Here is a 15,084-nt window from a genome sequence, read left to right as displayed (position 1 = left end):
TTAAAAACCTAGAGTAGCTAAAATAAAATGATTTACTAAAAGAGAGTACAGTTTTGTTTATTAAAGTTTATTTATATTATGTCATCCTACATGAAATGTATGTGTACAAATTCTACTAAAATGGATAAAGTGTTGTTAATGTTTACAGGTGTTATACCTCAACAACAGGATGTATGTTTGTCTAAGCGACATTAACTGTTTTTGCATGTAATAGTTTTATTGACTTGCATGTCTGGAGCAATAAGACTGATTCTTTACAGAAAACTATTCCCTTTACTGACCACCAGAGGGCAGACTCTCACCTTACTGTATTTTCAGCTTCAATTCCAATCTTAAATTTCTATCACTCTCACATAAACACATTTAACACTTTATTTAACCCCAGATTTGAGCCTTCTGGTCGTGGACATAATGGTATGACTGTTAGAATGTGATGATATTTAATATACAAAATGACTCAGTTTTACTCACTTGGCAGTTCTTTTCTCAATACCAGTGTATCTCTGGAATCTCGTCAGGCCTGAACGGGTCCCCAAGAACGCTGTTTCTACCCCCTCGTCCATACTGAAAGAGAGAGAATGAAAGAAAGAAAGAAAGAAAGAAAGAAAGAAAGAAAGAAAGAAAATTTGAGATTTAAAGAGCGAGGTGGAGCAGATAGAGAGACAAAGCAAATAAAAAAATTAAAAAGATTATTAATGCAAAAAGTCCATGTCTTAATTAAAGGAACATTTACGTGGCTGTGCATGTGTGTTAATATTCACCCAGATGTGTTGAGCATGAGGGCGGTCCAGTAGGCTTCCATAGGAGCCGTGACCACAGCATCAAACAGAGTTTGTTGCAATAAAAGCCCATCACCTGTAGAGAGAAACCAAAGGAAAACAAATATTAAACATTGATTAATGCCAACAGTATAAAAGATCCCAAGAATGTATCAGTGTGTCCTGACTATGTTTGTACCTAAATCTGCAGTTTATGTTGAGACAACCTAATTTTTACCTTTAAAGGTGTTATTTTCAAAGAGAACTTTTAAAGGTACAGTTTAGAAATGATTTGGTTAATATTTTGGCAGAGTTAAGCTAATCTCTCAAAAGATTATAAGCAAAGTTGACACATGCAGTGGTGTGTTTATGGATACTGCATGCTGTTTGAGTGTTATTTTCTCCTCTGATTTCAGGTGTGTATGTGCTCATAAATTGCAGAGTTTCAGGGTTAAGTGTGTTTTATTTTGTAATGTAAACTTTATGACCTGAAATTGAAGTGTGTACTTACACTCCAGATGTGGTTCTTTTCCAGTGAGGTATAGCACCACAGCCTGCAGCTGGGTCAGCTTACGATGGGCAGGGTCAATGTCTGTCTCGCAGTAGGTCCTACAAGCACACACATGCGTTTTTGTAGACAAAAATGTACGGTAGTCATATTTGTGAAGGAATTTTTGTCTTCTAGGTGTCCTTTAAGATGGATGGCCCCAGGTGTAGTTAGATGACAGCATTATCCACTGTATGTAAATGGTCTATGGCCTGAAAGGTCAAAGGTTGCAGCAGAAGGGTTCAGTTTTAGTAGTGTCTAGAGCCACTGAGTGTTATGTGTCCTCATGTGTGCTGACTCCACAACAGCTGCAGTCATAAGGGTCAAGCTGGACCACATATTGCCTCACCCAGGGTCAGACTGGCTGTCTCTCCCCATAGAAACAGTGCAAGGTTCAGGAGGGAAAGCTTGGTAACCAGAGAACTTGTTGTGTTACATTCTCCAATTAGATTTATGCATGTAGTCGCCAGTGTAGGTTGGGACACGTGTTGTCGCAGAGGGTGTGGGTCTATGTTAAATATCCCCCATCCTGAGTTGGCACTGCACTGTGTTACACATGTATTGCTGCTTTTATTCTACTTGGTTGAACCTCAATAAATTCTGTTGGGTAACTCATCAAGGTCACCTGAAATCTTCTTTGAGTACAAGTGGTTCATCTTCTTCAAAGTTTTTCTATCACAATATTTACACAAAGAGCTACAAACTGACAAGACTGCTGGGAATCCCATAATGTCTATGTTCTGCTATTTATACAGTACCCACCATTCGTTAGCTATGGTCAAGTCTGGAGCCAATAGGTCATGGAGACCTGAAGCAAAAAAGAAAAAAAGACATGAGACAGAGAGTGAGGAGGGCAAACACAAATGCAGAGAAAAACTAAGACAGAAAGCAAAGACTTACCCTCCTCAACGGAGACGTTTCCGATGAAAATATATTGTCCATATCCTCTAGTCAACACTATACCCAGACTGTCAAACACACAGATGAGAATGTTATTTTACTACCTACTTAATATGTCAAAGGCAGAATGAATCATGCTCGTAATAATGGTTATTTCCAACAATAAGCACTTGTTGTTACTATGAACAAACCTGAATGGTGTCTCATTGATGATGGTGTAGAAGTAATCATTCTTCAGGAACATCACTCTCCTCTGGGAGAGACAGAAATAATGCACAGAGAAAAATGACAGCTTGTACTTACAAAACAAGACACAAAATATAAATGGACGGCTAAAACTAAATGAGGAAACAAAACTTGGATCATATAAGACAACAAAACCCCACAAGCAGAAAGAGAGGAAAATCTAATCTGACCTAATATTTCAGACACTCACAAAAACAAAAGTACTCACTCCTTTATCCACGGAAGTTCTCACGTCTAAAGACAAAGTTCCAGTTTCTCCTTTAACCATGGCTGTCCTCAGCTGAAACATTGACATCACAAATACCATGCTATAGATCCTGAACAACCCAACTCACAGTGACATACAGAAAAGAGAAAGGAACAAAATATGTGTATGTGAGTGTATGTTACTGACTTTCTCCTCAGTGTCTTCCCACTCCACCTCTGACAGATCAACACTGTTATAGTTGGGTTTTGGCTTCAGCTTTTTCCCCTCCTTATACTGTCACACACACAAATAACACAAACATCAAAAACAAGTCTTAGCAGCCTATTCCATTTTATTGTGTTTGGGTAACTGCAATAAATCTGTCAAGCAGAATTATAAATTTCTCAGTTGCAATAATCAACTACAATACAATCTTTGTCTGTACCAGAGGTCGTAGGTCAGGGTGAGACAGGATGTAGCCGTTGTTGGTGATGAGGTAGGCGTAACCATGGATACCCAGCTGAAGAGACAGAAAGTGATAAGGACACAACACCTACACTAGGGCAACAACATTGATCATTAACATGTGGATACTTAACATGAAATTACAAATACAATGTTGCTGGCAGAGAATAATCAATACAGAATAGCACAGTATACAGTATTTTATATATACATATATATATTTGGGATGGTTTACCTTGTATCTTGGAGCTAATCTCATCAGTTCTCTCAAGGCCACATCAGTTCCCACCACTCCCAGCAGAATCCCATGAGACAACTACAGGAAACACATACATTCATGAATACACAATTTCAAGCAATTTCTGTAGAGAATAATGGTGTTAATGGTGATTGAAATGAATACTTACGGTCTCTTCCTTCTTGCTGAACACAGGCATTGCTACCGAGGTCATCAGGAGCAGGCTTTGGGCCTGAGTGTTGAACAGCTGTGGTACACATATACACAAAAATACCATGTTAATTATGAGCAAACAACTAAATTGGAGGAGTTAAATTCTGTTGAACAAAGGTGGAAAATGAAGTGAAATGGAGACAAATAGTAAGGAATTTAATGTAGGTAAATCTGTCTGAACCAAAAAACTTTAACCAAGATAACGTCTTACTAAGGGAAACCTAAGACACAAAAAGAAATGCTCACTCAAATAAGTTTGAAAAATAAGCTCTTGTGAAATGACTGAAGGAAGGAGTAAAACAGTGAAGAACAAGTTCTAAAACTACAAACTAAAACTGAAAGCTAACTAAGTAGTGGTTCTAGGTGAAAAACGGACTAAACTAACTTAGCTAACAAAAGGATGAGCTAAGCTAACTTTAGCACTTAAAGCAATGGCGGAAAGTTAGCTATAGCTTAACAGGAAACTACTTGAGACCACTATAAACTGTTTAAGACATTACAGATACTATATACACTGTATTTTATACGGCTGCCATTTTTAGTATTTTTACCTCTTGTGTACTTGGGAGCTGAAGGTGGAGATGGAGGGGAGGAAAGGCAACAACAAGCATGAAATGGCAGTGAAAAGTTGTGTCACACATATGGTGCAGATAAAAAGGGATACTGAAATAAATGAGGAAACAAACAGAAGTAAGCAGGTAGAGGTGGAGTAGCAACTAGCAACAGGTGCAGTAACTTAGAAAAGAAATGATTAGAATTATTTAGAAAATGTAAAACTGGCTGAAGTTTTGCTGGGGTGTGGCTAAATAGTTGTTGGTCCATTGCTGGTTGGATGGAGGAGGATGTTAGTGGTGCTTGGTTACTAAGGTATTTTCATGGAAATTGCCAGTGCAGTACTTAGTGATGGCTACATGGTTGCTATGGTGTTCTCTGTGGTTGCTAGGATGTTGCTGAGAGATTTTATTGGTGTCCAGGATGAACTAGATGGAAGGTTTTTGAATGTTTCAGCACCATGGAGAGAGGCACAGAGGGGAATAAACTGGCTTTAAATGGTTTCAGAAAGGAAGACTGCGGTTGAATGTTTCCCTCCAGACAAAACTACATAATGGATCACTAGTAATAGGACAGGCGTCCTTAATGAATCTGACATTTTGATTATGTATGCCTGATGATGCTGATGCAAGATAACAGTGTGTGTTGCCCAGCAATAATGGGAGAAGCAGACTGACCACACTGTCCATATAGGCCTCAGTCCAGATGATGTCATGATCGTGATTGATCACCATTGGCCGGCTGAGAACATGGAGGTACTCCATAACGTTTTCCTGGACATCAGCCAGTGTGGAGACGTGTGTGTAGTACCCTGCAGCACACAAAAACATGTACACATATATCACAAATTACTGTACTCACATGGAAAAACTAGGAACCCTACATTTTAGCAAAGAAAATGTTCACCATATTATTTTTATCTTCCTGCTTCTGGCCTTTGGGAATTACATTTAGAGCAGCAAACTCATTTATCTGACTTCAGAAAACCTGGTATTTCCAAAAAACCCTAAGCTGTTTTTAATGAAAACAGCTTGAATCTCCCATCAGTGCAAATGTGCTTTTGACGTTCTTTAAAGCTTGGCTTAGTCTAAGGTTTATGGCATTTCTGCAAGTGGGAGACAATGACGTCAACAGGATACCTGCCGTGAAGCTGCTCAGTGACAACAGGCTACTGAAGCACTGCCAGGTATGAATATATGAACGTGTACAACCTTTTTCCCCTTTGGAACGTCTCCCTAAGAGTGCTGCTCTGAATATTATTAAGCAGACCTGCTTACTCAACTAAAACTGAAACTGTTTATAGAAGTTTTTTGCAGGAGTGTAACAATAAGCATATTTGTCTGTTTATGACAGATACGTATTTTGTTGTTGGCAGAAGCAACTGCCAGTGTACGCAACAGAAGGGAGTGCACCTGTTACCCATTACACACACACACAGACGCAGATAAGATATTTTTTTGGCCAGGGATGTGTTTACAGTGTATCTGTTCTGATAATCAGGTATTTAGTCTGGGGTTTTTGATGTGCTCAAAGCATATAAAGCGATTATTTCCAGGTTTGAGCTGCTGCATGACCCCATGTAATTCACAAGAGGGCAGCACCTGATACCCAGTCCCATCCAGCTCCAACTGGGAACACCACAGAGGGGAAACATACCTCCTTTCTTGCTCTTGTTTTATTTAAGACTTTGCAAGTGATTGTAGTAGTTTTCACATCTATTACTCTAGTCCTTGTTGCGGAAATTACCCCAAAATCCTATCCCAAATGTTATGGAGGAGGCAGGGATTTCAGACTAGCGACTTTTATGTCACAAACCAGACTCCCCATTTGTTTTTTACCCTTGTTGTTGCAGGCAATCCATTTAACATTTTCCGCAAATGTCATCTCTCGTCCAATCAGATAGGTGAACACACGAACCTGGAGAGACAATAAAGTATATAGGGAGATGTGATAAACCCCACTCATGTGTTACTTCAAAGAGCTTCATATAAACAGTGTCAATAATATGTGTCTGTGTGCTTAGAGTAGATTTCACTGCTTGCTTGTGGTTTTTAATGCTTGTGTGCGTGTGTCTGTCATACCCGTCGTTCTGGCCAGTTGAACTCTTCAAAAACATCCTGGAAGTCTTCCATGGCCCCGTCTGTTATCAGCATGATGGCCTGGTTACACAGGCTGCCCTGGCCCAGTGCTGCAGCCTAAACACACACGCACATTCACACACACGCAATGTTCTTTCATTATGAGCAATGCTGTATATTGTTGAGACCAGCAGTTGCTGTGGTTGTTGCAAAAAGGAACAAACCTCGTTGAGAATCTTGAAAGACTCCTTCATTGCATTTTTCACTTTGCCCTCTCCTTTGACATGAAGCTCTTCAACCAAAATCTTGAAATGCTGCAGAGAGACACACACAACAAATAAAGAAATAGACGCCTGTTACTAAGCCATGGATCTTACCCTTTTGGTAAATGTAGGTGAATGCAGGTCACCATCAAAAAAAGAGGGAGAGATCATGAGGGAGTGAAAAAAAAGAGTGTAAAGGAGGGATTATCCCTGGCTCCCTGGCACACTGACCAATTACAGCAAAGTCACTACAACACCAGGAGGTAATCAGGATTAGTCAACATGCACACACAGACATCCGCACACACTATGACAAATGGCCAGATTGTTGTGGGTTCCACCACTCTGTGGACCAGCAATACGCCTAGCCTCCATGGAGCTCTCGACAGACTTTTATATCCCCTTACAAATACAAGCTAAATTATTGCTGTGATTGTTGCTGTAAATTAATTCAAAATGCTTAACTTTACAATGTGCAGCAACCAGCTACAATTAAAATACAAGATAAGTAAACATAGACAACTAGACAGCATTTTCTTTAATTTCAGGACTAATTTTGGGCTCTTTTGGGCCCATGGTGTCCCTTTTCTTTTTAAATACATTGGTCTTTATTGTGGGCTAACTCAGTCTGACTTACACTGGGAGTAAATAAGATAAATAGTTGTTTGGGAATGTAGGAACTCTTATATAACAGCCACAAAACTGAAGATTGTCTTCCAGTAAATGTGTGTGTGTGTGTTCCAACATGAGTTTATAAGTGTGTCAGCCAACATCTGTAAGCCCATTCTGTTACAGCCTGCCTCTCTAGGCATCCAACCAATCAACTCCCTTGCTGACAGGTCATGTGACCTACTTAAAAATTGTCAGCGGCCAGCGACCTCACCTGATCTGCATGGATGTGAAGGGGAGTGAAAGTAGGGCATACATCCAACACATAACGCACACACGCACACACACAAAGACTGAGCCGACTGAGCAGGTGTTGGTATGTGAAAAACAGGAGAACAGATGAGGAGGAAAAAAATGAAAAGAAAAGCAGCAGTGAAACACACTTGTACGTGGAAATTCAAAAAAAAGAGTGAGATGTTGAGAGATAGAAAGTGCAATGGAAGAGAGAAAAGAGAGAAAATAGAGGAAAAGTGTCATGGCTTGGTGGAGGAGATGAAAAGAGGAGCTAGAGAATGATGACAAAGGAGGAGGAGAGCAGGGAAACAAAGAATATCTGTATTCTTAAAACAGAAACTGTTACCCCACTTGAGCATAAACTGGTTATGGTTTCATTACTAAATCCACCAACGAACAGGTTGAAACCCTGATAGCACACATTCCCTGTGATGTGATGAGAGCATAATCTTTGTCTTTAGAGGATTAGTGAGATAACAGTTTAATAGGTTAGCAGAGGTTGGGTGAATTAATTAGCGGATGTACGTGTGTCTTCTGTGTGTGTGTGTGTTACCTCTCTGTTATCCAGATCAGCTTGAACCAGCATGCCCTTGAAGCAGGGCTCTACGTAACGAACATAGTCACTGTACTGGAGAGAGAAACACACAATACAAAACCCATAATCAATGATACGCATGATTAACTCTCAACATGACCTTGATATAACAGGTGATGAGTAAGAGTTGTTGTTTTACCACCCTTAAATCATATCATAACCCACTTATTTACTCAGATTCTGTAACACAGAAAGAGTTAATAATGTGAATATATGAAAGTTTAAATATCTGAATGCTGTATTATTATGTTTATACCATATATATATATATATATATATATATGTTTAAGTTCAAGAGGAATCAAAATGGGATTTAAAAACATTTTCTGACTAAGGATATCTCATTTTAAAAGAAGAGTCTGGTTTTCATTTTGCTGCATGGCCACTCCATTGAAAAGAGTGTAGCTTTAAATTTTGTGTAAAAACAGCTTAAGGGCAGCGGATTTGCAGCAGGCGTGTGATTACACACATAGTAATACCCGGATAAACCATGCTTATTACACCGATTTGTAGTCATAGGACTACACACAGCCAAAATCCTGAAAAACGTAGAAGCAAAATGAATTTTGGAGCTTAGATGTTACTGAAAATAAATGCCTGGTGTGAACTGAATGTTTGATGTGTGTATCTGTGCCTGTTTGCGTGTGTGTCTCCATTTCCATGTACCCCCGATCTCCATTCTGTACCTGCGTATTAGCTTATCTGTGTTAATCTCAAATTCACGCTAATCAGGATATAGACACTATCTGCCTTTTGGTGAGTCTCAGACTGTGCACATGTTGTCTGTGGTTTGTGTAATTGTATGAGTGTGTATGTGTGTGTACTTACAGCTATGATGTTTACAAAATCATTTTCTCCCAGTGTGTCCAGGATTGTATTTATTGTGTGTTTGGCTATGGTCAGTCTGAGTCCCTTCATACTGCCACTGACATCCACCACGATCACCACATCTTTAGGAGAAGTGGCTGCCTGTATGTACCTAGAAAGAGACAGAGAGTTGAGATAGGAAGCAGTAAAGTCTTTATTTTTATTACAATGTCAACTAAATAACACTAAGCATTAACAGACTAGAAGGTATTTATTAGTAGTCTAGCAGACAGACAGAGTGGGCAGAATTCAAGCCTTATCCTTTTATTTGTTCCTCAGTTCTTCCGTCAATGCTTCTCTTCATCTCCTTATTATCATCCTCTGACTTTCTAAGCTCATTAGCATCTATGAGATTTCCACTACAGCAACTCTGATCTGCAACTATCCAGAGCGGCGCTGACTTGCTCTGTCATTTCCGCCTTACAGTATGTCCTTACTAAGGACCAGACAGAGTTCCCGGAGCTGGACTTACTGTTACCGAAAACAGTAATCCAGCTCTTATTCAACTTGACATGGAAGACATTTTGACATGTCACAGTAGGAAAAAGCACTAGTGTAAATCATAGAATGAATTATGGCTGAATTCCATTTAGCTGCTTCCATTACACTGTCACTGTATACTGGGATACTTGAATCAAACTACTAATATTATTAGTAAAACCTGTACTTTTCCAACTGTGACAAGTCAAAATGTTTCCTGTGAAAAAGGCCTGTCCAGATCATTCAGTTGCAGCATTACTTGTAATAGGCCGTATGGCTGCTGCAGTATAAGCCTTGAACAAGTATTGTGCCATCACTGTATATATGGTTGTCTTTGACACAATCTGCACCCACAGCTCTTCTCCATGTTGATTAGAGCAAAGATTGTTTGGCCACAATTGCCACTGGCCAAATACTGTGTGCCTCTGTCAAACCTAGGTTCTGTCTCTCCATTAACTATTTACCTTTTTGGTTTAAATGGTTTAATGGAACATGAACTGAAATACAGTATGTTTAATCTACTGATTAAGGGTAAGGATGCTGTTAAACCAAGGTGAACTGACACTGACATGGGTTGGCTCTGCGTCGCACCACATCACCTCACAACTTCTGTTAAAAGTTGCACTTTTAACAAATACAAACAAGGAGAGACACTAAATAGGTAAAGTCACTGAGGCTGCACAGCTAGTCAGAAAGACTTCACTCACTACTGATTAAACATGTTCAATTGGCCATATATAGTCGCTGATATGGGCAGACGGGCACCGACTTGCCGAACACACTACAGCCATAGACACTCTGTGATTGCCTAATGGTGCCCAATTACTGCTTGCTTCGAGTGTTAGGGCCCATAACATGGGTTTGAGGCTTCAGTTTGAGCTGAGTTGTTTCTCTGCCACCTATCAGTGCAGAACATTCATAAGGATGGCATCCTGAGAGGCACTATGTTGAACTTACAAACTATACAGAGAGCTACAACCGTTCAAAAAGGCATCAATAAGGAAGCAGAACGGATGTTGACAGGAACATATCCATACCAGTTTCTGTTTCTGCAGTCAAAGGTGACCACACCATTTTCATCTGGAATCCACTGGATCCCTGGAGAGAGAGAGAAAGAAAGAGAGCGAGAGACAGAGAGACAGAGAGAACCGAGAGAGATTCAGCAAAAGTTGGTGCTCAGACGGTGCTTGGTTGACTGGTTGGAAGGACGGATGAACAAATGGATGTATGGATTGACAGTGACAGATTTATTGAATGAGGGAGAGATGGATGAGGTAGCAGATGAGTAAAACAAGCTGTGTCACAAATCCTCCACTAATTACTCCTCACACACACCCACACAGGAGAGAATTCCCCAGTAGCCACACTGTAGCTGAGACTGAGTCATCACATTTGACAGACATTTTTCTGCATCGTCAGTTGCTGTGTAAGTATACCACTTGGCTTGCGTAGCTGAAGTATGCGTATCTACAGCTCTGTTCATGTTGTCTTGACACGATGCAGACGCAGGAGAAATATTTAACTGAAGAGGCTGAGATTTTAGGATACGAGCACGCGTGATGTCTCATATGTATGCACCTGGGTACAGCCTGAAGAAGCCAGTAGAGCTGCCAAAGTACTGCCAGGTGAGAGTTGGATCTTTCTGGAAGTTATCAATGAACACTTCATTCAGAGCCTCAGACATGTAGGCTCCATTAAGAATATCTGGGTCTACAGAAAGAGAGAGAAATAATAAAATTAGATGTATTATACAGTATGTGGAAATGCAGGCCGTATGTGTGTGTGCATGCTTCTGTACCTCTGTTGTACACATTAGTTGGGACTTGTATGTTACTCTGTTGTGTGTTGACTGGCATTTTATTAAAGTGTTCATTTTCTTCCAGAGCAAATTCTCCTCCCAGCGGCACTGGATTCCCGTCCTCATCCAACGTGTTGATCAGCAAGGAGTTATAGTAGTCAAACTAGACAGAACAGTAAAAGACGAGGGGCTTATTTGATGATGAAACATTGTGGGATTCCGCAGCATACAGCTATATTTTTATGCTTTCCTGTGTGGTAGATTTGCTAAATCCTTTGCATATTTGCTATCAATTAAAGTATGCTTACACGAATGAGGTGAAAGAAGACTAAAGCATATCATCCTTAATATAGTTAGAGTTATGATGGTTATGTGACTTGTTCCGCAGGTAGTAGACACCACCAAATACCAATAATGAATTTAATATTTTTGGCATAAATCAGTGGTTACATACTCTTAACTGTCTGTGAAGTTTACGTCTAGTTAGACAAGGCATAAACTCACAAGTCACAGTGATTAAAGTGCATATATTGAAGAATATTGTCACATACCTCCATTGTTTCATTGTATTCATGGTAAAGGTCAGCATCCTCTGCCGCTTCTGCCAACCTCTGTGATAAAACACAGCAGGTTAGGGATACACAGCCCATAGAATTGCCCATGTAGCAAATATTATCAAGTCCAAGCTTACACAGACTAACCCTAATGCTGAGATTAAATCTGTTTAACCAAGGTCACATCTGCAGAAGAGCTCATGTCAACTTGGTTACCATTAAATGTGCATTCACTTTTATAGAACGTGTCATTATTACCTTCACCGATTTCATCTTCCTCCCAAGCATCTCCTCCATCTCCTCAGCAAACTTTTTTACAAGCTCCTCTCCGTCCACCTCCTCTATCTTCACCACACCCTCGATATCCTTGTATTTCTTTGAAACAAACACAGTTAGCACATCAGTAAAAAGCGTATTTTTTTTTAAAAGTGTGTAAGGATTATAATATATTGTCCCACTTTTTACTGCCACTTCATTTTAATGTTAATTTGCATGCAATATCAAACACACAATGGAAAAGAACAAACACAGAGACACACATAACCAAGGGATAGAGATCCTGGTATTACACAATTACACACACACACACACCACATTTACAGTTCGCCGTACAGATGCAGGTCAAGCCCTGACTTCATCCCCTCCCCAGACCCCCTCTCTAATCTGCAATATGACAGAGTGATGCCACAAGAACACCATCTAGTGCACGCTGCGCCTCCTGACTGACATCTGTGCATGTTTTAATGATTGCATTGTGTTTTGAAATGGTTTTATCAAACATATTTATAATTCACTTCATTAAAGTTGCCATTGAAGGCATCAAAAAGAGTCCTCACATATTATTTGTTAAAATGGCTGCGTCAAAATGATGAATCATCAATTAAATAAACAAACAAAACTGAATAAAAGGTCTTATTTTCACATTGATGTAAAAACTATACCACAAAAATAGTGCATATTAATAATGACCCAATAAGTATTTTCATGAGCTTTATAAGATCAAGTCAAATAACCAAAGGTTCAATACATTCCTACATATTATTCTAGTGTATGATTACTTTCAGTAAAATCCGTTTGTGAAAATAAACATTTAATATTTGTTTTTAATTCAAACTGAACGGATCAAGTCTCAAATAAATGGAAAACCATTTAAATTAGGTGTTTATATGTAGAGATTATTTCATCAATCTTCTGTAAGAGTCTGTGATTGAACTAAATGTATTTTTCTGGCAGCTCTCTGGTGTGTTTGTTCACTACACTAATTAAAACGGTTGTTGCCTGTTTACTTAAAGGTTCATTTCCTGCACTGCTGATAATGCCATTTGTTGTGACGACAGATGATAGATTTCGATTAAATGTTTGTTTGGTGAGGGACTCATTTTCTATTACCTTCAGTAAGATAATTACCTTCCCTTAACACTGTGATAGGTTAGTAAAATATGTTGAGGAGAGGAAAGAAAAGGCTTGTTAATGGAAAATCCCCAGTTCCCAGAGTCCCATACTGGTTGGGAAAGGCCCTTTCAGTTTCAGTTTTGTAGCCTGTTGACCTAAACATAAATTCTAAAAACTGTGGAAAAAAAGAACTAAATGCCCAATTTGTCATTCAAAGTAAAATACGTTCTATTTTCACTTTCACAGATAATGCTTTTAATTTCCTTTACAGGGGAGTCTGAATTAGAGAGATAAGAGAGACAAATAGATTTACAGAAAAAAAGGATGATAAAGAGCTCTCACAGCCACACTACAAATAACCATAAAAAATCCTTTCCAACAAAAGCAAAGCTCCAACATTTTTTATTATCTTCAAACACTCAATATCCTATTCAGTTTACTCAGGCAAGAAGACAGAGTCACTAAATGTTCCACAGATAACGAGAAAGCCATCGATTAGACAGAAGTTGGTGATTAATGGCTTCTTGTTGCTGAGATTAAACTACTGCACTGGGTGCTTTTCACACATCACTGACTAAATGAAAATAAAGTGTGCAACTAGGACAAATATACCTACATTATGTATAAATATTGCTATTACTGACTCTAAATAAGGCAACTGGTACTACTGCTACTACTATGACAATTGCAACTACTACTACAATACCATCACTTACTTGCGCTACTGTTTCTGGGGCTTCTTGATCAAGTTAGTCATTATTTTTACTTGTGAAGAGCTCACTCTGGAAAATTGGTTCTACCAACTCAACATTGAGGTTATCTGAAGTTAATTCAGTCTGAAATGCAGGCACAAACAACAAGCTACACACTGTATTTAGTTTGTTTTGGAAGAAATCTGTGGAAGTGCAGCTAGATTGGTGGATATTTTGTACCGCACAACAGGAAATTGCATGGTAAAACAAAAATAAACATACATATAGGCTATGGAGGGAGATAGTCAGTAGGTGCATGTCTCTGTGAACACACAGTATGTGTTTGTGTGTGTGTTTTATGTGTGTGTGGCAGATGGTGAATGGGCCTGCTAGGGATTTTACAGGGTGGCATGCAGAGGAAGACCGCACATCCTAATTACTAAAACACACACACAAACACACACAGAGACCCACACACACACACACACACAGACAAAAATATAACTTCCAATGTAAGCCACACAGAAATGAACAGAATTCAGACAAATTCAACTCATTTCAATGGGCTATAATGTATCAGCATGATATTTACTATATCTGTTGGTAAAACACTACAACAGCTTTAAAAGTCATGCTGTAGAATTAAAAAAGAAAATAATAATAATAATAGTAATGTGATTTCTGTGTATTTTTTCCAGGAAAAAATTCTGTGTGTGTGTGTGTGTGTGTGTGTGTGCCTGTGCATGATGTGTGTTTGAATTAAGTGTGTCAACACATTGGTCTCTGGGCCATGTGCAGATGTTGTACAGCAACTGTATGCCAGTCAGTTGTGTTCCTATTGGCTGATGGAAAAGAGGGAGGGGGAGGATATACGGACCCTGCCCATCTCAGTCTGATGTAATGATGTCATGTGCTCTATATCTGACTGTCTCTATTACTGTAAAGTACACTAATGTCTCGGCATTTAAGTTGTCTTAGATTTCACTCCTTTGTCTTTTGCCGGCAGCCAACTGTATTCTGTAACTTTAAATGCCTTAGACAACATTTAAATTTTGTACATATATGTATGTGTTGGCAGCTGTTTTTGGCTTGTGCATATGTGTATTCATGTCTGTCTAACAGCATGTGTGTTTATTTGTGTGCGTCTGTATATTTTAATGTGTGCATATGAATTTGTGTGTGATCTCCTACCTTCTGTAGCAGTTTAGCTCCAGAGTATCTACCAGACAGAGCAGCTATGTCTTTGCCAAAAGAAACAGCCCACTGCTGCACCCTGGAAACAGAAAAAATATGATCAGTGATGGATAATCAAAGCTGTTATCAATATTTATGAAAACAATTCAATAAACCAAAAGG

The 15,084-nt window shown here is 39.1% G+C and overlaps 1 protein-coding gene across 1 annotated transcript in view; it reads right to left on the bottom strand.

Annotated features, from left to right (window-relative positions):
- Positions 1-15,084, bottom strand: part of LOC118342295 (voltage-dependent calcium channel subunit alpha-2/delta-4-like) — a 24,050-nt gene that overhangs the window by 3,134 nt on the left and 5,832 nt on the right. Inside the window, exons 3-25 of the mRNA XM_035680790.1 lie at positions 14,920-15,001; positions 11,903-12,019; positions 11,642-11,701; positions 11,091-11,253; positions 10,871-11,002; positions 10,330-10,390; positions 8,774-8,924; positions 7,904-7,978; positions 6,409-6,498; positions 6,188-6,301; positions 5,945-6,023; positions 4,784-4,917; positions 3,511-3,588; positions 3,339-3,419; positions 3,084-3,158; positions 2,846-2,932; positions 2,660-2,731; positions 2,397-2,458; positions 2,206-2,273; positions 2,068-2,113; positions 1,270-1,367; positions 762-855; positions 472-564 (exon numbers count right to left, since the gene is read on the bottom strand). Of these exons, the coding sequence (XP_035536683.1) occupies positions 472-564; positions 762-855; positions 1,270-1,367; positions 2,068-2,113; positions 2,206-2,273; positions 2,397-2,458; positions 2,660-2,731; positions 2,846-2,932; positions 3,084-3,158; positions 3,339-3,419; positions 3,511-3,588; positions 4,784-4,917; positions 5,945-6,023; positions 6,188-6,301; positions 6,409-6,498; positions 7,904-7,978; positions 8,774-8,924; positions 10,330-10,390; positions 10,871-11,002; positions 11,091-11,253; positions 11,642-11,701; positions 11,903-12,019; positions 14,920-15,001 (2,112 nt within the window). The remainder of the gene's footprint in view (positions 1-471; positions 565-761; positions 856-1,269; positions 1,368-2,067; positions 2,114-2,205; positions 2,274-2,396; positions 2,459-2,659; positions 2,732-2,845; positions 2,933-3,083; positions 3,159-3,338; positions 3,420-3,510; positions 3,589-4,783; positions 4,918-5,944; positions 6,024-6,187; positions 6,302-6,408; positions 6,499-7,903; positions 7,979-8,773; positions 8,925-10,329; positions 10,391-10,870; positions 11,003-11,090; positions 11,254-11,641; positions 11,702-11,902; positions 12,020-14,919; positions 15,002-15,084) is intronic.

Source organism: Morone saxatilis, unplaced genomic scaffold (assembly GCF_004916995.1).
Source record: "Morone saxatilis isolate NCDOM2014 unplaced genomic scaffold, NCSU_SB_2.0 Contig10, whole genome shotgun sequence".
NCBI classification, from domain to species: Eukaryota; Metazoa; Chordata; class Actinopteri; family Moronidae; genus Morone; species Morone saxatilis.
The sequence above is the reverse complement of the archived record's forward strand: the minus strand, read 5'-3'. Positions and strand labels throughout refer to the sequence as shown.